The following is a 26652-nucleotide window of genomic DNA, read 5'->3' as shown; positions in this document are numbered from 1 at the left end:
CCAAGGGTAGGTCATGTTTGCGGTGAAGCGAGTGAGGGAGAGGCAAATGGTTTAGGATAAAAAGATTGAATGTTCTGAGCTTGGTGAACAGTCCTTAGAGTAAGAGTACCAAGAGAAGGAGTTCTGGAGGTAGCAAATGCAGGCTGGGAACACCATATTTAAAGTTGAAAGCGTCGGGAGTTAACAGCCACTGGTAACACAGGTGCAAGGTTGGAACACTGCAGTGCAGTAGCAGAGGCAGCAGGCAGCACAAACGCATTGGTGTAATGCAGGTCTGAAACCTTTTGGTCCCAAAGTGTTAACAGAAAAAAATTAAACAAGGAGCATTTCCATTTATCTCTATTCCAGATGATATATTTTTAACTTATAAATCATGCTGTTGATTGATGCATTAGCATTAAATTAGTATACCACAGAGATTAAGAACTCAGGTTATTGAGTTAGGAAGCCTTTATTCAAGTCCTGGTTTTACTCTTTAGTACCTGTGCGGGTTTGTCTGTGGTACTGGGAATTCCTGGGTCGGTTCTACTGTGTCAGTTCATGTCTCAGTTTCTTCATCAGTAAATTGAATACAGCGATGATCTCTATCTTTGTAGGCTTGTTTTGAAGGTAAAATAAATGAATTAGTGCATGAAAACAGCACTCTTCCTGGCACACAGCAGCATTGTGATAATGAGAAAAATTATTCTTTATTTCATTATTTTTAATGTGCAGAAACCAAAAGGACCTGGAAGATTGGCAAGCACCCACAGTCAAGCCTACGGGGATGCCCTTATTACATTATAATTTATTACTTGCATATTATAACCTAAGAACTATTTTTCAAGATAAGTTCAAAATTAACTTTTCTATTTTAACATTTTCTAGCACATGAAAGCAATTATACCCTTAAATTATTCTGAGAAAGAACAACAATAACACACACGCTTTCACACACTGACACAAACATACCAGAATTCAGAATTCTACAAGCTCAATTTGCAAATATTGACAAATTAGATATTCATAAAGTAATGGAATATGGCTTTTTATGGAAGTTATGTATCACAGCTGTTAAAAATCCTCAGGACTGTGAGGAAAATCTCGACGCTAAAGCAGACCTCCCTAATTTCCTGATAGGGATGCAGTGTGTGACTTCTGCTGCTTCTCTATTCTTTCTAACCCTTGACATTCACTAGGCTTCTTCAGCTGCATAGATCCACGGCTGATAAATCCAGGATCATTTCTGTGTATTCATTATAGACAAGATGCCTGAAATTCAAGAAATATAACCTTCCAAGCTCTTGACACTCATTATATTTTTCTATTCCAGTGGTTTCCAGCTGCCTCAGCTCAATCCTTGCCCACCTCTTTTTTAAATATTTTAACACCATTTGTTACTCTGAAGTGAAATCTGTGTAATACAACCTATCTATACGCAGTGAAAAACTATCAACACGATGCCGTCAATGGAATATAAAGAAACAATAAAATAAAGGAACATAATAAAATAAAATATATTCTGCTATATAAATGTTGAAGTTTATATCCAGTAGTAACTATAATAAATCAGTCATTTATATGCATTTATACATTAATTCAGTATAATTGTGAAACTGCTTACAAAGTCTAAAGCAAGAGTGTTGTTTTGGCAGTTCCAATGCCATCAGTTGCTATGGGGAAGCATTTCTGAACAAAATGAAAGTAGTATCTCCCCTTCATTAGTATATAAGTCACCATGCAGAATACTGTTTGTTTTATATGTAAAAAAGTCAAGTTCTAATAAGGTAATTATAAACAAAACACAAATGATGGTAAGACATGCTGAGAGTGTTGTGGAAATGTATTTTCTGTATTAATAATTCTCCATCTTATTGTAATATGTTGTCTGACCATACCCTGAAGGTCGACAGTGCTCTCTGATTATAACTACAGCTCAGTGTCCCATAAATATCTCAAATAGACCCTGAAACATATAACCATTCCACGGTGTACTGTATAGTTTGACTGGAATTCATACAAGGAAAATGTTTTAAATTATTAAGGGTAGCCCTCCAAAGCAAACAAGTAAATAAATCTACCATTTTCCCCTCCCCTATACTACAAACAGATAAAAATGTACATTTGATCATATTGTTCCTTTCACCAATATTCTTAAGACAACTTGAGACTCCCCATCAAACTGAGGGTGAGATTTCTGCAACTAGCCCAGCCTCCATCCCCTCCCCACGTGAGTTGGCTGGTTTCAACCGCAATGGCACTTCTGCACACTCTGCATTTCATTCATGTTTTTCTTCTATCAGCTGCTGGGCTGGGCTGTAGTACTTGGGGCTGCACCTCCAACCTTGCTCCTGTTTCTTGACTTCTTTCTTTTGGTAACCCTGTTCTCTTTTAAACTCCAACTTAATTATCTTTCCTTATGAGAGTTGTTCTGATTTCCCAGCTGGGTCAACAGTACCATGTGTACTTCTTCCTATAGCATTCACCATGGCTGATGGCTGTATTTTTACATACATGAGATTACTGAATTCACATCTGACTTCCCCTGTAGGCGCACAGCTCCCAGAGGGAAGGGACTAAGACTACTTTCTCTTCTTAGTGACTGAAATAGAGGGGATTCCCAAAGATTCTGTTGTGTATGTGTTCAAATTATTGAGCAGAAAAAGCAACAGTGGAATGAACACATGGACAAGAACATTCTTAATCCTAACCTGAGATTCCATGGCCAACATTCTTTCTTCAGTCAGTAAGTTCTTTTTCTGCTTGGAGCAAGGCTTCCACTGCACTTCATGGAAAGATTAATGCTCTCACGGATGACCTATTTGGCAAGAACCAAGCATTAACCTAGTGTGAAGCTAAAAGACTTGTGAGTGAGCCAAAAATGCAAAAGAGGCTGATGTTCCCAGGTGAGGGAGTGCTTCCCTATTCTTCTGTTTAGAAAGTAGTACATACACACACACATTCTTCTGCTTAAATTTCAAATTATACCCAGATAGAAAACTATTTCACTGCCAAAATATGTATGATTGGCAATTGGATGTACATTCTTATAGTCATAATTTCTGAATACACACACACACACACACACACACACACACACACACACACATTTGCATCTGTCCCATTTCTCCCAGTCTTTGGGGTTTTTTTTCAGGCTCTTATGATCTCATATTAGGTATACCTAGTAATAATTTTTATCTACTCATACAACTTGGAGACATTTTATTTCTTTGTATGTTTACATATGTGTATCTTTATATTAAAATGAAAATTTTGGGTGCTAGGGAAAGGCACTGAGAAAACTGAAGAATTCCTGTGTACCCAAGACCTAGGATATGGTATAAAACACATCTGAAACCTCCTCCTGATCAATTATCTCCTTTATACCCCTGGTCCCTCCCCCAGCCGATCTGCTGGTTTCCTTGCTTATCAACCCAGTGCTGGTATTTATGTTTTTATTAGAGATATGCGAATCCTTTCTCACTCTTTTTAACATCTGCACAGCAATTAAGGGTATTAAAGTGCCATGATTTAGTTAATCACTCACAGATCCATGAATATTTGTACTGTTTCCAAGTGTTCGTTTTTATAAATGATATAGCACCACATGTCCTTCTGCTTGCAGCTGGAAGCACCTGGGCAAGTGTTGGATCACTTTGACAGAATAGATATGTGCAAATATATATTCACAAAATTTAAAGCCTCTAAAAAGCTTTGTATCTCCTCCCATAACTGGTCCTTAGAGTGGCCTTTGGGCAAATCTCAATCAACTCAAAAGAATATTCACCTATGGAGTTTTCAAATTGAAAAGGTGAAAATTATGTCTCATTGAAGTTTTCTTTTCTAACTACTTGTAGCTATGCATCATTCAGTAAGCTCATGGATAATGTGAGAGATAGAGCCAGAGACAGTAGAGGAGAGGGATTAATAACTAATGTAAATCACATGTTCTGTGAGTACAGGGGCTATATCTATGTCATTCTTCACTGCAGACCCAAAAGGCAAGCATGATAAATACCTATAAAATATTTATTTTAAAATTTGCTTGCTTTCCATATTTGTTACCAGAATCTTAGTTATGCTTAAAGATTCTCCAAAGGGATGAAGAGTCTACACTAGGAATAATTGCTAAAGCCATTGTTACGGTTTGTGTCTCTTTGTCCCCCCAAAGCCTCATGTAGTCATGGGGTGAGGACTTCTAGAGTTTGTGTCAACTCATGATCCACTGGGATTATGTGTGATCCAAGGCTGGGATTATGGGTTTTAGTACTGCTGGGATTACCCACAGGTGGGTAAATACTGGGAAGTACCCATAGGTGTGAGTACTTCCCCTACCCTGGGGCAGGTAATTTGCATTACAATGTAAGGTGGGAAGAGAAGCTAGCTGCTTGAGCTGCTGCTACCCCTCCCTTGGACTCTTGCTCTTTGCCACCGCCATGAAAGGTTGCTTTCTGCTCTGTGCTCCTCTGCGTTGGACCCAGCTGAGTATGGACTGAAACCTCCAGTAACTGTGAGCTAAATAAACCTTTCCTTCCTCCATTTTGAGTGTCGGGTATTTGTCCCAGCAACGAGAGAAGAGTAACTAAGACAGCCATCCTGAAGTGGCAATAGAACACAGTATTTTGTTAAAAGAGAAAATAGCAGGGCTCAGGTGATTAACAACTCTAAGCTTTGGAAATAACACATCAGCTGAGTTTTGAAAAAGACAGTGGAATTAGAGAAGACAGGCTTATTATGGCCTCTGTTGGATGTTATAGTCATAAACTGCTATGGAAAAGACAGTGCTTCATTTGTAAATAGGTGACTGAAGTATCTGAAAGCAGGACTTTGATTAAAATGGCTCAATGGCCTTTATTATTCTAGCAGCTGATCAATCATATTTCCATGATAGTCTATAACAGCACCCGTTACTGTTACATATGTGCTGTGTGCAAACAAATCCTCTGCTCTCAGAGCACATGTAACCTATTGGAAGGGGGCATGTAAAATTTATTCCAAGGGGACACTAAAAACAAGGGAATAAACTACATGTAAGATAAATGCCATGAGAAAAACTGACAGCATGGTGAATCTAAGAATAGTGAAGGATGGCATATTAGTTCAGGTGGTTGGAAAACTCGCCTTGGTAAGGCTACCTTTGAGCAGAAGCGGTGGTGAATGCTCCAGGAAGCGTACTGAGCAATGGTGAGCAGAACGCTGAACACTAGTAGATACTCTGGGAAGAAAATGTAATGTGGGCAAAGGCCAGAGTAACACACTGGAGAAGTACAGAGGTGGGTTTTAACTGCTGTAGGCATGTAAGGGGAGGTGGAGGGCAAAGGGGCAGCTGAAGCCAGACCCTGCATGCCTGTAGAGGCCCTGGCAAGAACGGAGGGTGCTCTTCACAACCTAAGAGGCCACTGGAGAATCTTGAGCGGGAGACCCATGTGGTCTGTGTTAGCTGTCAGAGATTCAGCTCTGGCTTTTGTGTGGAGAACAGGCCCAAAGTGCTATACAGCTACTTTTTCTTAGTTCAATGAGAAGAAGGATTTGTACTAATATTGTTTATACAAGATATCGTGTCTGCATCGTGTGCTGTGAATAACTACTACGAAGACAACAAGATGCAATGTATTCATTATTGTAACTGTCCTACTAACCTGTTTTGAAATTGTCTCATTGCTATTTCTTTCTCATTAAAATTAATAACAAATTAAAAAAAGAATGAAAGTTCTTTGTAAGAAGCAAATTTGTAAGAAATGAGTTAAGAACGATGGTTGTTTGGACTAATACTAGTTATGCTCTTTTCGTGAAGAGGTCACATTCAGGATGACTATTAGAAGTTGTGAACTCTAAAATGCCCACACGCAGTTTTTTAAAATTATTAAAGTTATTTTTTCCTTAGAGCAGCTCCAGGTGGATGAGCAGAAACTGAGAATTTGTTCCTTTAAACTTCATACTTTATAGCTACATTTGCAGTTAAGAACATTTTAATATCAAGTGTCAATTAGTAAGATAATAACTGGTGGGAAAACATTACTTGCATGTTTAACAGACTTATCAAGACATTTTTTGTGAACAAAGCTAGATATAAGCATTGTTATTTGCAAATATTGAGAAGTTATTTGCAATAACTTTTTGCAATGTTATTTGCAAAAATAACTTTTTATTGGGAATGTAATAGATATTTTATGTGAAAATTATGTGAAGTTATAAAGAAGTAATTTCCAAAGTGTTGTAGGAAGGGCTAGCCAAATAGCTCAGAGGATTAAAGCACCTGCAAGCAAACACAGTGGCCAGGGGTTCAATTCCCAGGCCTACTGTGCCAGCCCTGCCCCCAGGGCATGCTAAGATGGCAATTGAGACTGGGCATGGTGGTGCTCGCCTGTGATCCCAGCTCTTGGGAGGCTATAAATAGGTGATCACTATGAGTCTGATCTGAAGTGAGACCCTGAACACCATGTAGACCCTTCCTTAAAATACAAACAAACAAATAAAAAAGTGTCCCAGGAAAGCATCACCCAGAAGTAACTAAATTGGTTGAATATCATTTTAATACATGGGTTTTCTGTAGTATAAGTGTGCTATTGTGTATACAAAGATTACATTCCATATATGATTTACCTGTACATATGCATCTGCATATATGTAAGTCTATATACCTACATGTGTTACATACATTCACACCCTTGTATGTATATCACATATGTGTATCAGGTTGCATTTGGAATTTATTCCTCAACATTGGATGCTGCAGACTTCCGTGTCTCTGAATTGGTTCAATTTTCTATTAACCCTTAAAAGTGGATCCAAGAAGACATTTAATTTTCAGACACTCTGCGGACTTTTTTTATTTGGAATCAAGCTAGAGGTGATTCGTTCTCCAGCCCTCACTGGTCCTCTCTACCTGCTCCCTCCAAGCTGGGAGGCTCTGGTGCATCCCTGTCAAGCTTGACTCTAGGCTTTTATGTCTTCATGGTCTCTCTCTTTGGGAGCAGAAAGGAAGTGTGTGGTTCCTTCTGACTGTTCTTGAAATCTCCAAACAACCACTTTCTGAAAGTTTAGGTCTTCAAACCTGTTTCTTGCCTTGGTTAGCTACTTCTGAGTTTAGGTCAGTTAATTTTCTCATGTGAAGAACTTCTGTTTGCAGCCTTAATATAGTTCAGCAGTCCATAATAGTAGTGGGCTATCCATAGGACCAGCAATGTCAGAAGTTGTTGACCTGAGCCTTTTACAGCTCAGCTTATTAGTATGGCTTTACTTTTTATACCTTGTTTTTATACTTTTCTGCTGGATGGTTAAGACCAAGATATAGCAAGACCTATATAACAAGAAATGTAACTTTTGTATCTGACAAGATCAATCAAATCCCCTCAGGATTTATCCTGAAACCCTGTACCACACTTTGTATATCCTTGGTCAGTGTCAGCCATGTGGATGAGTCACAGCCATTGCTTGACCAATTCACTCTCTGTGAAAGCCTGAGAGAATGTTTTCTCTCCATGTGACTCTCCTTAGGCACATTCTACATCATCTATCACTTTCCTTTGTGGCCCTATAATCTCCTTGATCAGAAAATTTGAGACACAACTGAGTTACATGATGTTACACTACAGGTTCTCTTATGTCCTGAGTCCTCACTGATCTTGAAAGGCTAGGGCCAAAATGTTGGCTGTCCTTGCAGCCCTTCTTTTTCTCTAATTTTTGGTTTGCAAACTCAAGTTGTTAACCCTCCATAAGAGAAGCTTAATGATATTATTACTCTAAACTTAGGCAGTTGAGCTTCACTTCACTATCTATCAAACATTTTAGACATAACATGAAACAGATATTTTCCATCAAGTGTTGGTATGTTAAACTTTAAATCCCTACAGAATGTGAAGAAAAAAATAAAAAATAAAAATAATATTTAAAATTTAAACAACCCATAATGAAAGTCACTGATAATTCAGATATACAAATCTTATTTATCTTCTTGGTATCAAGGACAAAGATAATCATTCACTCTCCCCAGTATTTTTGTGGTTTTAGCAAAAGGACCATAACCTTAAAGTCTCAGGAGGTCTTTTCCCTCAATCAATGTAAATATACAGTTTTATAGAAAACAGAGCTTACTGTTTACTGTTTCAAACCTATGTTTAGCATTGGGCTATATTTATGAAAACTTTCTTGTCATCAAATATTCTTTTCAAACCTGGATTTTAATGGTGTTATACACTGTTTATATAACAAATATCCCAGCTCAGACAATTAGGTTGCTTCTAATTTTCTCACTTAGAAACAACACTTATAATAATACACAAAAATCTTTGTGAACAGATCTAATAATTTATTTAGGATACAGTGTAAATTCTTAGAGGTAACATTTTTTAAGCATAAACATTTTTAAGGTTCTTTTGACATTTGGCACAGTCATTATTTGGACATAGTATCATACATAGGTTTTTTTGGTAGTAAAACTGCAGCAGGCCTTTTTAAATGAGCCTGGTTTGTTTGAGTCTGACTTAAGCTTTAGAGAAACCTAATAACATGGTAGAAGAGCAGAAGTGAGGAAAGGGTCTGATCCAGGTAGAATTTCAATGTTTTGGTCCTAAGGCAAAACTCCTTAATTCCTCAGCCACCTCTCTTCATCCCTGTTCCTCCCCTTCCTTCCCTCGTGGAGTGTGTGGTTGATGAGCATGGAGCAGTGAATGAATGCAATGGATGGGCGTCGGCTGGAGCGCAGAGACTCCTTTAAACATTCTTGAGCCCTGTCGAGATGTTGGGCAATCTTGACTTCTCTTGTGCTTATGGCAGCTCCGTGCACCCCCAGATTCTTACCCCTTGCACAGCTAAGTCACCTTCTTAACTCGACCTCCTTCCTAGGAACTTGCAGTGCATCTTTTTCTCATCTGCTCCATCATATTTGCTTTTCTACCAGTTATTCTGGAAAAGCTCCAATAGACTCTTATTCACAGTCTCCTTGCTGTGGATGCTATTTATACTTGTCATTTCAGCATCCCCTAGCCAAATGACAACATTCTGTCATAATGATAAGCCATTGACCAGGCTGAGCTCTTTGCTTTACTGTGAGCTAGATGGCCAGGACAAGTGTGAATGTAATTTGTATATATTTAAAATGAACAGAAAAGATGAAAAAGAGTAGCTAGCACTCATAGAATATTGACTACATCCTGGATTTATTCTAAGTTTTATGCATATATTTCCTTTTTTATGTGTGTCGTCAGGATGCTTTCAGGGCAGGTCTGGTTTAGCTTGAGGATCTGGTGATCGAACCGCAGCATCCTGAGCCTCACTGCTTTGTTTAAGCAGGCACTTAAACAACTGAGCTAATGGGCAGGCACCCAGCATGTATTTCCTTAATTCTCGAGCAACTTCAGTATCCAGGTGACAAAAAAAAATAGATGTTGAAGTATTGTTAGCTTTCAAAATATGACTGGGGAAGTTCTCTGGTAGCCTCTGGCTAAATTACTTAACTCTTTAGATGACGATATATGATGTTAATAACCATATGCTGTAACTCAAAGAAATGACTGGTGCCAGTAATGCACCTGACTGAGGGAATAGTTTAAGCACAGAACCGAATTAGTACCATTGAGTTAGAGAAAAAGGAGTGTGTGTGTGTGTGTGTGTGTGTGTGTGTGTGTGGTGTTACTGGGTATTGAACCCCGAGCCTCATACTGAGCTGCATCCTGAAGCATTTCTCTTCCTATTTTTATTTTGAGAATAATCTCACCGAATTGTCCCTGCTGGCTTTGAAATTTTGGTTCTCCTGTTTCAACCTCCTGAGTAGCTGGGATTATAGGCATTTGCCATTTATGACAGTTGAAAAAAAAAGAAAAAGATCTTTAGGTTGATTATTAGAGTTCAAACTTCTTTATTTATTTATTTATTTTTTCTATATTATAGGGAAGGGTCTACAGGGTGATCTGCCTGTTTTTAGCCTCCCAAGAGCTGGGATTACAGGCATGCGCCACCGTGCCCAGTCTCAATTGCCACCTCAGCATGTCCCAGGGGGAGGGCCAGCATGGCAGGCCCAGGGATTGAACCCCCAACCCCTGCGCCTGCTTGCAGGTGCTTTAATCCACTGAGCTATTTGGCCAGCTCTCAAGCTTCTTTCAGTTAAGATCTAACCATCTTTTCTCTTGTCTAAAATATATTTGATACTAGGCACTGGTGATAGCTAAATGAGTACAGTGTAGCTGGGGTCCATAACTTAAAGTGAATAATTAAATGTAGTGTTAGAAAAGCAAAGATATTTAATTATAGGTGCTTTAGAATCATATAGGAAGAGAATGGACTGGGCTCAGACATATTTTCTTGGAAAAGACGACATTTGTGGACCAAAGGACATGTGGAACTTCCTACTTAAAGGAGGACAAAAAAGGATGGAGTTGACAAGTGTGTGCTATCTCCCCGACTGGGAATTTGGGTGCTGCTCTATGATAGAGTGGGTTGTAGAGCAATGGCAGATGTAAATCTGGAGAGCTAACCAGGGGTCAGTTAAACAAGTGAAGATTTGATATTGTACCAAATTCACAATGGAAAGACATTATAGGCTTTTGAGCAAGGGAGAGAAATTAGAATTCTTTTCCATAGGAAAACACATACATTTTGGCTTCAGTCCTGAGTTAAGAGGTAGCTCATTCATTCATTCATTCATTCATTCATTCATTCATTCATTGATTCATTCATTCCACAAATACCTTTTCAGCACTAAAATGCACCAATTACTTTTTGAGGTGCTAGAGATGCATCAGTAAACATAAAAGTTCATGCTTTTAGTAACCTCACATGGAAGACATTCTGATGTCTGTGAGGAGTGGGGTGTTCTAGATGACAGCTATGAAAGTCAATAAGGCTGAACATGGAATGGAGAGTGCTATGGTTTGTATCTAGGTGTCCCTCCAAAACCTCATGTACTTGATGGGGCAGCTTCTAGTTTGTGATTAATTCATAACCCAATGTAGGGATTATGGGTATGAGTGCTACCCCTGCCCTGGGGTGGGTAAACTGCATTACAATGTAATGAGGGGAGAGAGGCTGGCAGGCCACTTAAGCTGCTGCTTCCCCTTGTCTTTTTGCTATTTCCTACTGCCATGAACTGCTGCCCTCTGCCATGTGCCGCTCTGCCTTGGAGCCAGCCAAGTATGGACTGAAACCTCCACTAACTGTGAGCTAAATAAACCTTTCCTTCCTTCATTTTGGGTGTCAGGTATTTTTCCCAACAAGGAGAGAAGAGTAAGTGAGACAGAGAGTGAGGGAGGTTCTATTTTAAGTATGCATAGGCATGAGCATTTCCTCCAGAAGTGAATCTGAACACAGGTCTGGATGAACTGAGGGGAGAGTTGTTTGAGTTTCATGAGACAGAGAGATTCCAGTAGAGAGATTTGGATGGGGAGCAACAGATTAAAGATCTAGTGGTGAAAACACTGCTGGCTCATGCTGGGCACAATGAAGAAGCCTGGGTGCTGTGTAGCTAGAGCAGCATGGGTCATGGAGGGAGTGTAAGAGAGGACATCATAGAGGGAGCCAACAGTCAGCTTTGGAAGATAATTTAGGCCACAGTAAGAGATCTGGCTACTTCTCTCATGCAATGAAAAGCCACTTCAGAGGCAGGAAGAGCAGCAATGGTATACTCCTACCCAAATACTTTACAAAGCTTGTTTTGGCCAGTAGATTATATGTGTAAAGCAATGGAAGCAGGAACCTCATTTGGGAGGCCTTAAGAATCATCCAGGTGAAGCACAATGCATGGGGACCCAGAAAGAGAACATGGGGAAACTGGTAAAAGGTCACAGTTGAGAATCATTTGGACAGCAGGGTGAAAAAGATTTGCTGAGACATGTGAGAGAAGAAAGAAGAGGAGATACAGACTCCAGATTTTTGGCCTGAGTAACTAGGAAAACAAATTTATCACTTATTGAGATGGGAAATAGGTTTGAGGTAAGTGAAGGCAAGAGCTCAGTCTTGGATGTGTTAATTTAAGCTGTCTGATGGGCCTCTTGGGTTATTCACAGAAAAGTGGACAGAAGTAAAAGAATGTTAAGAGATACCCAGAGTAGATCGTATCTATGGTGAAGAAGAAAAAGCTGAGTAAGATTCATTTCTGACTTGACCACAGGGGTGGTGTTGCTGCCCACTGTAGGAGAAAATCTAGAGGAGTAAAGGACTCCCTGTCAACTAGGTTCCTCTTGGTGGGCTTCTCTTCATCATACTTCTTTAGATCAAGCTTATGTCTGGTTCCGAAAAAGCAGAAATCATCAGAGGTTTTCTTTTTCCATAGAGCTCCAAAGACCAAATAGTTTTGACTTAGCTGACCATACAGTTCCCATTGTAATTACTCAACCCTGTCTGCACAGTGTGAAAACATCCATAAAAAAATACATAAATGACTCAGTAAGGCTGTGTTCCCGAGAAACTTTATTTACAAAATGCAGTGGGCTGAGTTGGGCCTGCTGGCCATTGTTTGGTTAGTCTTGGAGCAAAGTAGCATGAAGCTGTTTCTTCTCTTTTCTGTACATAGGATATTTTTTTGTATAGTTAAAGGCAGTGGGTAAGGAAAGATACTAACACTTTGTAATCCAAGGTCCCAGATAAATATGCAAAGTTGGATACATTGGTAGTTAGGTCCAGTGACAGACCAACTACAGCAGAGGAAAAGGAAGTAGTTTGTTATCAGAGTATGGGAAATTATGCTTTTCCTTGACTGCTAATCTTTGGGTAAACGATTGGCCATAGGGCAATAGGGAGATAGCTCAGCTGTCTAAGCACCTGCCTGGCAATCACAAGGACCTGAGTTCAATCCCTGGAATCACGTGCTGTGCTGGCCCCACATGGAGCCAGCCACTGAAACCAGGCATGGTGGTGCACGTCTATAATCCCAGAACTAGGGAGGCTGAAACAGGAGGATTACTATGAGTCTGAGCTACATAGCAAGACTCTATACCAAATTAATTAATTAATAATAATAATTGGCCATAGTCAATCTATGTATGTGGCCCACATCTTGGCTTGCACTGAATCTTTTCATACTTTTTCAGGAATAATTTTGAGGAAATGATCAGCCAAATATGCACGAGTTTTCCTACCAAAGAAGATATTTCTGTACTTGGTGGGCATGTTCCTAGGGATGTGTATAAAGAAATATTTGCAGAATAAGTCAGAAACAGATCAACAAACTCAAAACCTATTTCTGAAACTGTTAGCTCAGCTTCAATTTTGGAAGAATGAGTTTTATTAAAGTGAGTTCCATCTCTAAGGTCTACTCTTTTGCATTTGATACCTAAGAAGAATGAAATCTGTGGTAGTTAATGTAATATTCAGCAATAAGGATCTTCGCAAATGTATATGTCACCTTTTGCATGTTTTGGTATGGCTTTACATTGAGGCATGGCCTCAGAGAACAGTGTCTTTGATCCTGATAGCTTTTGTACTTTTTTAAAAAAACTCCATTAGGTTCTATCATCCCAACAGTCCTCTTTGGGCTTTGAAGTTTTTCTCATGTTCAGTATGTGTGATCTTTGGGTCTTCAAGTATTATTAAGAACATGTTACAGGAATTTTAGTCCACACGCTTACAGTTCAAAATTACCTAACCTTCATCAGCCATGCACAAACTACCACACTACCCTTTCTCCTTGTCTCTAGGGTCCTAAAACCAATGAAAAAAGATTTCTTTAAAAACTGCATAGAGGGGGACAACCTGCTTGGGTTCCCCTTCCATCCTTTCTTGGACAGAAGCTTTCTGTCCCCCAATAAATAAGTTCTACTCTAAAAAAAAACCTACATAGAAATTCCATTTTGCATAATTTCCATTCCATAGGACTTATTTTCTTTTTTTTCCTCTACCATTTTCCACAGCCAGCATGTTTTCACAAGGCATATTAAGCTGTCATCATCAACATTTTGGATGTTAAGGTTCTAGACAAAAAGTAAAATATGTACATGTCTTTTTTAAGAAAGGAAATTTGTTCACTTCCAAATTAGCATGTTTAAAAGTTAATGGAAATAGCACTGGACTTGGAATCAGAATGTGTGGGTTTAAATCCCAGCTCCCCCACGTCATAGTCAGAGGATATTGTGTCTCTTAACCACCCTGCATGCCAGACTCTTCACTAAAAATGGAGCTTCTTGATGTCAGATAACACAATCATCTGAATGTGAAATAAAATAACATCAATACAGCTTTTCAGTGTATTACTTCTCTATGGGAGGTAATCAGTAAATATGTTAGTAGGTACACACTTCTAAGCGAAAGCTCCAAACTGAGGAGCCAAAACTTTTACTGCAATTGGAAGAATGAAAATTGAGGTAGGAAGAATCTAAGGTCAGGAGCAGCAGTTCTCAAAGCTTAATCCTTAGACCAGCAGCATCAGCACTGGGGCTCCACTTCACACACTCTGAATTAGAAATATTGTATGAGCAGGGCCTGTAATCTGTTTTAACCAAGCCCTTCATGTAAGCATGTACTAATGCTTACTAGTAAATCTGAAGCAAAACTTTTATAATACTTATTATAGAATAATTCTATAGGAATAAGTTTTATTCTTCTGTTTAGGACTATGATATATAGTATATTAACAATCATTCTCTAATCATATGAAATTTTGTTTCTTTTTGTTTTTTTTAAAGGGGAGTCTTTTTATTTTTTCTTTCTTTTTCTTTTTGTATTTTAGTAAGGGTCTACAGGGTCTCACTATGCAGATTGGACTTGTAGTGATCCACCTGTGTTCAGCCTCCCAAGAGCTGGGATTACAGGCAGGTGCCACCACTCCCAGTCTCAATCGCCCTCTCAGCGCACCAGGGGTGGGGCTAGTACAGCATACCAGGAATTGAACCCCTGCCACTGTGCTTTGCCTAAGCAGACACTTCAGTCCACTGAGCTATTTGACAGGCCCTTAGATTTTCTTTATTAACATCTACTTGTACTATATTAAAATTTTAAAATGAATATACGGGAGCATAAGAGATTGCAGCTTAGCAACAGAACAGTTAACTAGCATGTGCCTGACTCCGGGTTTGATCCACAGCATCACAAGTAAAAAGAAATGGGAAGGTGGAGAGAAGGAAAAAACAAAAGAAAAATGATTTATGTGAGTCATACTGCAAATGCAAATATATCAGCAATCACGGCAGGTTTTAAAGGTAATGTAAAAAGTACATATATGATATAGTTATAAAACTAATGTGCACTGTCACAGCAAAAACTGCACTGGGCAAAATTAGACAAATAAAGGTGACTTCTTTCAAAAGACAGAGAAGTGACTTGCTTGAGGTTGTACAGCTTGTTGACAAAGCCAGTGCAAAAACAGAGAGAACATAAATTTGACTCCAGATAAAGTGCGTGTACATGCACCTCTATGTGTATGTGTGCATGTGAGCTTTTGACATTGGAGTTACTTAGTCATGTCATACTTTGGTCTTATAGCCTAGTTTTATGTAAATAACCTGTTATGTTTTTTTCTCATTAAGAACAGAAAAAAATGACAAACAGCCAGCAAGTTTGTGGAATTTATTATAGATCGAAGGATCACAAAAAAAGCAATATTAAAACTTCTCATAAAATATGTTCCAGAGAATTTATTGAGTTTAGTGGATAGCTTTTTTTGCCAAACCAGGACCATTTCATAGTATTTTACAGTATTTCTGGAGGTGTCAGGAACCAAGGATTTCACATGGATTTCACAGAAGTGGTCTTTAATGTAGTTTAATTGTCATTACCGGACTTACATTTTGTTCAATGGACAGTTCTGCTTAATTACAAAAGCTCCTCCAGTGGTTGCAGTTTGCTTGTCACTCACGGTTTAAAGTGTAGCTATTTCTAGCTCCTAATGGACATACCACAAGTGACCCATAACACTGGACCCAGGGCTTTCTGACCCTGAGGTCCCAATTGATTTGAAATATGTGTCCTCTGAGCCAGAGTTCTTCATCACAGACAAGCTCACTCAACACAGGAGATGCTTCTAATGGTGAGAATATGCTTGATGGGAAGACCATGTTCTAAATAAATATTCAAATCTCCAATCTTAGACAAGGACCTGAGATTTCCTGCCCCTAATATAAGAGCTCCATATAATATCCTGATAAATGATTGTTCCTGTGTTCTTGCTATGATAAAATATTATTATCATGAAGTTTACACCAATATATAAAATAAGGGGCCAGACAAATAGCTCACTTTAATCAGTGGATTAAAGTGCCTGCAAGCAGGTGCAGGTGCCAGGGGTTCGATACTCAGGCTTGCCATGCTGACCCCTCCCCCAGGGGTGAGCTGAGATGGCAATTGAGATGGGACATGGTGGTGCACAACTGTTATCCCAGTTCTTGGGAGGCTGTAAACAGGCAGATTGCTACAAGTCTGATCTAGTAGTGAGACCCTGAATACCTGTAGACCCTTCCCTAAAATACAAATAAATAAATAAATAAAATGAGTGCTTTAAGTGTACACATCAGTGATGTTAAGTATGTTTACAGTGGTGTAAAGTTATTATTACCACTACCCATTTCTAGAATTTTTCCATCATCCAAAACAGAAACTCTACACTATTAAATAATAATTCCCCATTCACTTTCTCCTCAGGCCCTGAAAGCTATTATCTTATTTTCTTTCCCTATGAATTGGCCTTATACTTGGATTCTCAACTAATTGGAATCATATAATACTTGTTCCTGGTTTATTTCACTTAGCATAATGTTATTTTCAGGGTTCATCCTAGTTATGACACTCAACAAACCTTTTTATTGGCAAGGTAATCATTACATATATATATATTTATATTATATATATATGTATATGTATATTTAACTATCTGTTAGTGGCATTTCCATCTTTGGACTCTTATGACTAATGATGCATGTTATACAGGCATTTGTTTGTATCCCTGCTCTCATTTTTTTTTTTTGTTTTGTTTTGTTTTTTGAGGGTCTTTGTGTTTTTGTTTTCTTTTGTTTGTTTGGTTGGTTGATTTTTTTTGTTTTTGTTTTTGGCTGTAGAACTAGGATTGAGTTGCTAGATCATAAGGTCATTCTGTTTTTATCTTTCTTTTGGTGGTGGTGGTGGAGGGTTGCTGGGAATCAAACCCAGGACCTCACTAATTTCTCTATTGCTGTCAGCAATGGACAGTGATTCCAATTTCCCCCACATTCTTACCAACAGTTGCTAGTCTTTGTTGCATTTTATGTTTTGTTTTTACTATAGCCATCCTAATGAGTACAAAGTCATATCTCATTGGATTTAGTTGTTCATAAACATTTCTGTGCCAGGGAGCTCAAAACAATACCAAGATGCTGCTCCAGATCATGTTTGGTTGTTAGAAAGTTCTTATCATCTACGAATAAATCTTGACTCCCTTTAACAGTGACTTTCAACCTCAGTGGCATACCAGAATCACTTGACAGTTTTAAAAACTTCTGACAGTCAGTCTGAAAACAAGACCAATTACAGTACATCTGAATTTGTAATTGGTCTGAAGTTGCAGCCTATTTTCAGCTCTTTATAAAACTCCTGGAAAGAATTTAGTATGTTTCTGAGGTTGGCAGTCACTGTCCACAGCTACTCACTGGTCCTGCTTCATCACACAGTCTGTGTACCTGAAGGTGTAACAACTTTCCTATTAAGCCTTCTCTGACAACCATGACACAATAGTCAATTTCTAGCCCTAACTGGCATTCCCAGCTTCTTTAATCCTCCAGATTCTTTTGCCATAGAATGTACTTGTCAACTGACAGTGCATATTTTGTGATGTGTCTGTTCATTGTCTGGTCTCTGCTCTGCTTATTGCTATTTCCCTGGAACATACAATGCCTTGCAGAGTAGGTGTAGTACTTAGAAAATGTTGTTGAGTGAATGAATGAATGTGCAAAACTATTCTTAGTTCAAATGATGTCCCTTTAAATTACTCAAAAATAGCTTTAGTTTTAGCCTTGGGAATTTATTTCTATAAGTAAAGTCTCCTCTATATTTTAAAAGAAATGGAAGAATAAACCTTATCATTGTCAACACATGTCTTTCACTCACCTAGCAAATTGAATTCTTAATATATATATATATGACATACTACAGACTAGACATTGTGTTGAGCATTTGGAATTGTGAAGGAAAAGAGAACCAGATCAGACTATGGAATGATATACAGACATAATAAATAACAGAAATTGTTTGAGAGAACAATAAATGCTTGAAAGAAAAAGAAAAATGTTTGTTGTCTGTGACACATTAAATAAGAGTTGAATTTAGTCTGACCTAAATGACAATAAGTAGACAGTCATTCAAGAAGCATTCCAGGAAAAAACATCAAATACAGAGCCCTGAGGAGGGAACACATTTCAGGGAGCTCTGAGGCAGTCTTTAAGAAGTACAAAGAGAAGAACCATTGTCACCTCTTTTATAAACGTTTCATCCCAATTTACATGGTCTTAAATCAGTGGGTACATCATGTTGTTATTGAAGTCTTTTCCCACATTGAATCAAGTGTTCCTTGTCCAGCATTTGAATTCTTGATGGTTGGAATTTATGTGTGAAAGGGTGATTTAGATGGACGTCTTTTCTTTCAATCTGTATCCCAGCTCTAAAAGTTTCAATCAATAAATATATAGAAACATCTGTCAGCATAGTGGAGGAACCTTTTCATTATACAACTACAGCAAGGTTGATTCCTGATTCCAACTGTGACTTTGTCTTCAGCGCCTACCTAATGGACAAAATTTTGTAGTAGACCAAAGCCTGGACCTAACTCAGGGGGCAGTAGAAAAAGTATCTGCGCTTACTGACTGGCTGCTGTCTCTTCTGTGGGCATCACAGAATCTAGGATCAGTGTGTCTAGGTGAACTGATAGAAGAGAGCCAAGAGCAAGCTTTAAGTATAATCACTCCCTGGGGCAGCCTCCCCATAAGCAGGAACTTCTGCATGGGCTGCAATGAGATACTAAAAACAAGGATGCCCGTGTACTCAAGAAGACCCTAGTGATAGTACTATAATTGATTCATCCAATACTATTGTTCTTTCATCTGATAATATGTGAGTGACACATTGAATATACAGAAATGGAAGAGCAGAGATCCTTACTCCACACAATGTATAACCTAGTTGATTGGTACACAAAAGAAGAATAAACCAAATACATTGCTGAGTACATTGTCCGATGGAGAATAACTCAGGCCAGTGGGCTTGTGCCTTTGTTCTCATGTTCTCATGATACAGGAGTTAAACAGAAGAACTTGTCAGATGAAGGGTACAGACCATGGAATATGTTAGGTACATGACACACGTTGAAGTTGTCAGTGTTGAAGTTACCTTTCTCTGCTTCAAGAAAGATAAAATGAGTTCTCTTTCCCATGTTCTGGAGTCTTCTAAAATTCTCTGTTTTTTTGTGTATCTGTGTCTTCCAGTTCCAAGGAGGGCTTTGGGTCAGTGGAGAAGGTCGTGCTGCTCATGTTTCTCTCAGCAGTCATCCTGATGGCCATCCTGGGCAACCTGCTGGTGATGGTGGCTGTGTGCAGGGATAGGCAGCTCAGGTGAGCAATAGGGGAAAGGATATAGGAAGTGGAGGTGGAGTTCTGGGCCCACCCCTGGAGAGTCAGGCCTGAATAGTAACCTTGTAATTTTTAATTAAGAAGGAAATATTCAGGAAAATTTTTTTGAAACATAGAAGCAGGATGAAGTATCACACATAATCCTATAACTCTGCCATAACCAGCATAAGCACTTTGGTGTATTTCCACCCTGTCCTTTTTCCTAAGTCTTATTTGATTGGTTTAAATAGTTGTGATCACTATATATGTAGTTATTGAGAACATCTCTAATCTGTAACCTCCATATTCTATCCATGATTCCAGAAAAGAAGGACTGACCAGCGACTGACCCAGAACTAAACCTGAGTCTTCTGCTCTTTACTTCTGCTCTTTACTTTTCATCACTTTCAACCCTGGCCGCAATTAGAAACAATTCAAGTGCTTCTAAAAAATACTACTGTGTGGTATCAGTGTGTACCAAGCAATGTTGTTACCATCCTTAGACTCCAGTTATTCATTGTTAAATATAAATTTAACTGGGAAACCTGTGTGGTTTTTTTTTTGTGTTTGTTTTTGGCATCGTTGTCAATTGAACCCCAGGCCTAATCTGTGGTTGGACAACAATATACCACTGAGTTACATTCTCAGCCCACATCCTGTGTTTAAGGGGCTGCTGTTTTCAAGGGTGTGCAAATAACACAAAGTTCCTAAACTAAGTGGTCTGGAATGAAATCTGGAACATTTTTATTCAACAATCCAAGTAATTCTAGCATCAGCCTGGATCGAGAGCCATTGGGCCATGAAAGAGGGCACACAGTGTGAGTTCTCCCTCAGCAAGATGGACATCAGTGTAATAATGATGCAAGTGAAGCTGATGGCCAGTGTCATATGGATGCAGCATTCAGCAGCCAGTCTATGGGTACAAAATGTTGGAAGGTGACTGCAGTTTGTGAGGACTGCATTTGGGGAGGGATCCCTGAGAGTGACCAGTCTAGCACTGAAATATGGATGGGAAGCGATACAGCCAGTGTAGGAAGAGAGAACACTGGTGTAGAAGACTCTCAAGAAAGAACCAAGTGTGCTCATAGTAGTCCAGAGTGCCTGATGGGGAGGGAAGAAGGGCTTCTGGTACAAAGTGGAGAAGTCAGACTGGTCCAACCTCTGGGTGTCTCCTGAGCCTTGCTACAGAAGGGGAAAATGAATCTCACAGAACAAACTAAATGTATCACTATTTTTCCCCTTTTCCTCTCTCTTTTTCCCTTATTTCTTTGCCTCGCTTTTCCCATTTCTTCTCTTCTTCTTTTACCTCCCTTTTCCTTTTGTCTCCCTTCCTTCTGTATTTTCACTCACAGGAAAATAAAGACCAATTATTTCATTGTATCTCTTGCCTTTGCTGACCTGCTGGTTTCAGTGCTGGTGATGCCTTTTGGAGCCATTGAGCTGGTTCAAGACATCTGGATTTATGGGGAGATGTTTTGCCTTGTCCGGACTTCTCTAGACGTTCTGCTCACAACAGCGTCAATTTTTCACCTGTGCTGCATTTCCCTGGATAGGTAAGGATGGAACAATGTTCACAGTGAAGCTAAGGGCTGGAGGCAATAAGCAGATGGATATTGCCGTGTCTTTCATTACAAAAAACAAATCTCAGAGAGGCAACTTTGGCAATTCACCTCGTCACTTGGTCCTCAGCCTTTGCACAGGGATCCCTTTAACCATTTTCTAAGGTCTAGAGATTAGTGAGACCTAGTATGTGCCAGAAAGAAACTGACAGTCTAGATGACAAGTATCAGCAATGACATTTACTATAGAGCTCTAAATTTTGTGCGGATGGTGAAGCTAAGTGGTTAGAGTCACTTTGGTCTGGTGAGCAGCAAGACAGGTACAGAAACATGGCACCTGGCCTCTAACTAAATATGTCTGTGCAACGATGTCTGGGTGTGGGAATTTGATTTTAGAGACTCTCTTCCAGGGAATTAAAGATGATAATACAATCTCCAATGATTGTTTGGTTTTTGAACCTAGGTTTGACATTTTTCTCTCTGTTGCATAATTTTGTTCTGATTGTTCATATTTGACTTCAGGAAGCCTGATGATTTCCATCTCCTCATTTGCTGATGGTGTATATTTATCTCTTGTATCAGTGCTCTCCGTTTCCCAACTCATGCTCAGATTTGTTGAGTAATAAAAGCAGAGTGAAAATTCAAAGTAAGATGATTCCAGAAACATATGCTGCTCTGACTACAGTATCTTAGGACTTAGTTCCCAAGGGAAAGTGCTGTATTTTAAGCAGCCCCGCAGATGTGAGTTTTCTCAGGTCCTGGTATAGATTATTATTTCCTCCACTGAGGACTAGGAAAAATCATTAGCTGAAGTAAAAGCTGTAATATAACTAAAATACTTATTTTTAAACGGTAAAATTAGTCTTCTTAGAGAATTATTTGTATTGGAGGAGGTGCTTGGGGACTGAAACCAGTTGTGTGAAGATCTCATATCTCAAGGGACATATGCTCATGTATTAGAGTGATGGGAGTAATGGTATACTTTGTTTAAATTGTGCTTTCTTTCCCACTCTGGCAAGAACATACAGTCCAATGTGCCCAGGTCACATGTGTATAGAATGAGACTCTATTATATAGCTAGAAATAAAGGCAATGATAAAATCAAATTCGTAGCCACTAGCTGGATCTACCCCATGGCATTGTTTGTAAGTTGTTCTTTAACTTATTTACAATAATGTGACTTCTTATATCAAAATTTTTTTTTGTTGTTTTTGAATTCAAGACCTCACATTTTCCAGGCAGGAAAGACTTTTTAAAAGAAGTATAGTTCACATTTTATTAGGAAGTAGAAATTACATTGACATCTGAACGGGTAACCTTCTTATGACCATTGCTAAAATGAACAGTGAGACTGAAAATCTCACAGGAGCTGGCAGAAGACAAGATTGAAAATAGGAAGCTACAGGTCACTTTGAGGTTTGAGCAAAAGCAAGGGAAAGAAAATGAACAGGTGTGAAGTAAAGAATAGCAGAAAATATGGACCCCTCATGTGGCAAACTCAGAAGGTCTGGCGGTTTCTGGGAATATTTGGTCCCAGAGGTCCTTATTTAGGTTCACTTTTGGTCTTGAAGCCATGGCATTTTCCCTGAATGGGCCTGTGGTGTCACCAAACAGTACAGATTGCTCATTAAAAGTGTCTGCATTAGAATTGGAGAGATTTAAGTTTAAATTTCAGCTCTGCCAATTGTAAGCTCTGAGAATGGTAGTTAATAGGCTTCTCTGAGCACCAGTTTTCTTATCTCTAAAAAGATGGAAAAGAAAGCAGGTACTCTATAGGACTGCAGTTACATAATCCATTTAAAGTGTAGCACTGGCCCATAGTGGACAGTGCTTGTGTTAGTGGATATTGTTAGCTTCAGTGTCTTCAGTCATCCATACCACTCATGATCTTTCATAGCCGACATGGACCTCCTTAATGAGTGACTGTTTCAGCACCTACATCATCTAGAAACCAGAAAGATTTTCTTAATGTGTTTTTTTTTTCTCTTGTATTTAAATAATATCAAATCTTACTGATTTTCCTTTCTAAATAGACCCTAATCTGTTTCACCCTATCTCTACCATCCTGGTCCAAACTAATATTGTCAACTGCATAAATCATTGCAACATCCTCAAAGTTTCTCTATGCAAATTAATCCCTCTTCAATCTACTGGTCACTCATAAGACCAAATAGTCATCTTTCACAAATGCAACTCTAAGCCTGTTGCTTTTGAAGGACAGCCCTCACTGGCTGTTCATCACATTGAGGAACAAGACCAAACCTCTTGGTCCATAGCTTTTCACTGTCTTTTTCCTGTCTGTGTCCCCTGTTTTACCTCATTCTCTTTCCCAGCCTCATTTCCAAGTTCTAGGAGCCTTGGTCTTCTTTCTCTTTTACCAGTGCTCTGAGTCAGGGCCTTGGTTACTCCCTCTGGCTGGAAAGCTCCTGCGTCGCTCTCCTGTGTGTCTCGCAGATTTCAATGCAGTTCTCTCTTCCTTGATGAAGTCCTCTCTGACTCTATCAGACCCATTATTCTTTGAGGGAAATTCAGTGTAATTGTGACTCAAATAAATTCTGTACTCTTAAATGACTTCCTACCCCAGTGGGGAGAAAGCTCAAGGCTATGAAGAACAAGATAATCTTTGCCATCACAGAACTTGCATTTATAATGGGAATATTGACAATTAACCAGGAACTATGTAAATATTTCAATATTTGACAAACAGTATTGAATAAATGGAGCAATTAACACACTCATTTTGTGAGCAGCACTGCTAAAAGTTGTTTCTTTCTCGGATAATGGGCATCAAAAACTTCAATACCATAAGTAAGATAGTGTCAAATGGTTTTGTTTCTCTTTAGGAGACTTGTAAACTTTCCACTTGTTCCCAGTGTCCCCTGTCAAAGAGAGATGCCCTCTAGGTTGGAAGGTCCATCCTGAAAATTGCAAGACAACATGTGAGCCCAAGGAAGAGTGTAATTTTATTCGCCCTCTCTTTTTTGCTTTTGCTGTGTCCCTCCTGCCCTCATTATTAGGGAAGGCTAGGCTGGGCCAAATGTCAGAGCAAGTGTCTCAGTGAGGTGTGATGTCCTTGCCCATCATGTGACTCTTGGCAAGGTACCCTGTTGTCCTTTCTACAGCTGCCTGTGTCTTTTGGGATGACTGCTATAGGGTCATGTCCCTCTAATCAGAATGCTTGCTTTGATGCCTAATTCTGTCCAGATGATAAACTACTGGACTGAAGCAAAATGTATGATTCTTTTAATAGTTATACAAATGTTTCTGCAACCACAATTTTCAGTCCGTTGTGCTTTCTGATGCTTTGAGAATTGAATTCTATTAATGAAAGTGTATTACCTCATTAAAAGTAATTTACAACCATAATTAAATGTTTCAAGTAGTATGGGTTGATACGTCAAAAGTTCCATTAAAAATTTGATAATACATTTGATGTTTTTATGTTTGAAATTGTTTGAATGAAAGAGATAAATAGCTACAGTAGAACACTATTTTTAAAAGTACAATGTAATAAAACCACTAAAAATCGTGAGAAATAGAATATATTGACAGGTTTTGCTGGTGTACTTTGTGAGCAAGAGCAAATTTCAGACTTAAATGTTAAGTATAATCCTACTTTTATAAAATAAGTAAATAAACGAGTATATATAGATGTGCAGATGTGGGCATTCAGGAGGAAAGGTGGGAGAGACAGAGGGAGACAGACATGGATGGAAAGACATAAAGAGATCAAGAACATGAATGAATTTTCATCAAATCACCAATGGCTGGTTTAAAGGCAGATGGTGCTTGGCACATTGGGTCAGTTGGGTTAGGGCGAGGAGGCTTCACTTTTACTAATTTCTAACCACATGTTAAAACTTCAGTTTCCACTTTCTTGGCATTTAACCTTTTTTTTTTTTTTTTGGAGGAACTGGGGATTGAACTCAGATCCTTGCGTTTGCCAGTCAAACGTTTATCCTACTGAGCCATTTCCCCGGCCCCCATTTAACCTTCTTGAATGCAAGTATATCCACAATATTCTTTTAGCTGAAAGTCTTTCTAGGGTGGCACATTCCTCGATTAATTGAGAACTTTCTGAGTGTGGTGCCGGGTGAGGTCAGAGTAAAGGCAATGTTCAGCAGCACGTTCCAGAGGACTCCATATTTGTAATCCCAGGGAAGAGGTACTGGAATTCCCATAAATAATTCCATTCTACCACTTCCAGTGCTATCCACAGCAAGAAATAAAGACACCAAGGCATATTTGTAGGGAACCACCAGGGTCCTAAGTCTAGCTAGAATGATAGCTAATTAAAACAAAGGCCTGGACCCAGGGCCAAGTCAAATCTAGGTTTTGTTAATTTGTGAAGAAGGGAGTGGCTCAGGAATGAATAAATGAGAGATTAGCAGAAAATACCTGAGTGCTGTGAGCTGGGGTAGGGAGCAGGCCTTCTAGTACCTCTGCAATATGCAGAGTAAGAGAGACGTGCCCAGAGTGATGTGCATATCACAGATTGAGTAGGTACCCCTGTTTAAGGGTTGGTGACCTGGTACTGATGTGTGATCTTCATGCCCTGAGCTGTCGTGGCCTCTTTCTTGGCCACTGCCTGTTTCTTCCATACTAGTTTGGAGCTATAGGCAGCATCAGTGACCTACCACACAGCCTTAAAGACTTCACACCTGCACCTCAGCTAGGCCTATTAGCAGTGCTTAAAGCCAATTGAAGTGATAAATAAATATCCCAGCCAACGCTATGTATATCAATATACGGAAATAGGGCCAGGTTTAGCCAAAAGGGAACCAAATGTTCTTTTTTCAAGGAGAGCCATCCTGGTGGTCCTCCACAGATCAGAAAATACTTTTGACCCATGTTTTCTTTTTGTATTTTACAAGATCCTCAGATTCTTTCTTTGGGGAAGCCCTTGCCATCTCTTATGGTCACACAGTGATCTTGGTTGGACCACATCAGTTTGTAAATTTGCATTTGATCTTAGCTAGTGATATTTTTTTCTAATCATCAGTTTTAAGAAAAATCATGACACTAGTACTTGAACAAAATAAAAATATCATCAGTTTATAAGTACAACATAAAAATGCCCCCAATTCTCCCTGGCCACCTATATAACTACATGCCCTGAAAAAACCACTGGGAAAAAGTAGCCTGTATAAACTTCAGTCATTTTACGTACAATAGGCGGACTTATCATATGAGTGTATTTTGAATTTTTCCTTTAAATAAGCTTTTAAAGAAGACTTTTCTTGCACTCTGGCAAGGAATTGCCTGATGTAATTTTCCTTATTGTCTACTCTATTAATATGGGTTTTTTTTTCAAGAGTAAGTGACAGAAATTACCCTGATTGTTTCACTTAACTGAAAAATCTGGCATTAGACATGGCTCTCTACAGACTTGAACAATTCCTTTTGGTCTATATTTCTCTAACTCTATTTTTGCCTCCCTTTTGCCTTCTCTTTCTGTCCATTTCTCTCTTTATAACTATCCTCTGTTGTCCATAGCCTGTCTCTAAACTCTGATTTCTTATTGGATTTGTTCTCAACCTGGGTCCTTCAAGAAGAAAAGAAAAATAACCATGCACAAATCTGAAGCCATTCATAAGGCATGAATCCACATAAAAGGAAAA

At 39.0% G+C, this 26652-nt stretch overlaps 1 protein-coding gene across 3 annotated transcripts in view; it reads left to right on the top strand.

Annotated features, from left to right (window-relative positions):
* Nucleotides 1–26652, top strand: part of Htr4 (5-hydroxytryptamine receptor 4) — a 172375-nt gene that overhangs the window by 51754 nt on the left and 93969 nt on the right. For all 3 annotated transcript variants that reach the window (XM_004631274.3, XM_004631275.3, XM_004631273.3), the window contains exons 2-3: nucleotides 19350–19475; nucleotides 20825–21025. In XM_004631274.3, coding sequence (XP_004631331.1) covers nucleotides 19350–19475; nucleotides 20825–21025 — 327 coding nt within the window. The remainder of the gene's footprint in view (nucleotides 1–19349; nucleotides 19476–20824; nucleotides 21026–26652) is intronic.

This window comes from Octodon degus, unplaced genomic scaffold (genome assembly GCF_000260255.1).
Source record: "Octodon degus isolate 3935 unplaced genomic scaffold, OctDeg1.0 scaffold00040, whole genome shotgun sequence".
NCBI lineage: Eukaryota > Metazoa > Chordata > Mammalia > Rodentia > Octodontidae > Octodon > Octodon degus.
The sequence above is the reverse complement of the archived record's forward strand: the minus strand, read 5'-3'. Positions and strand labels throughout refer to the sequence as shown.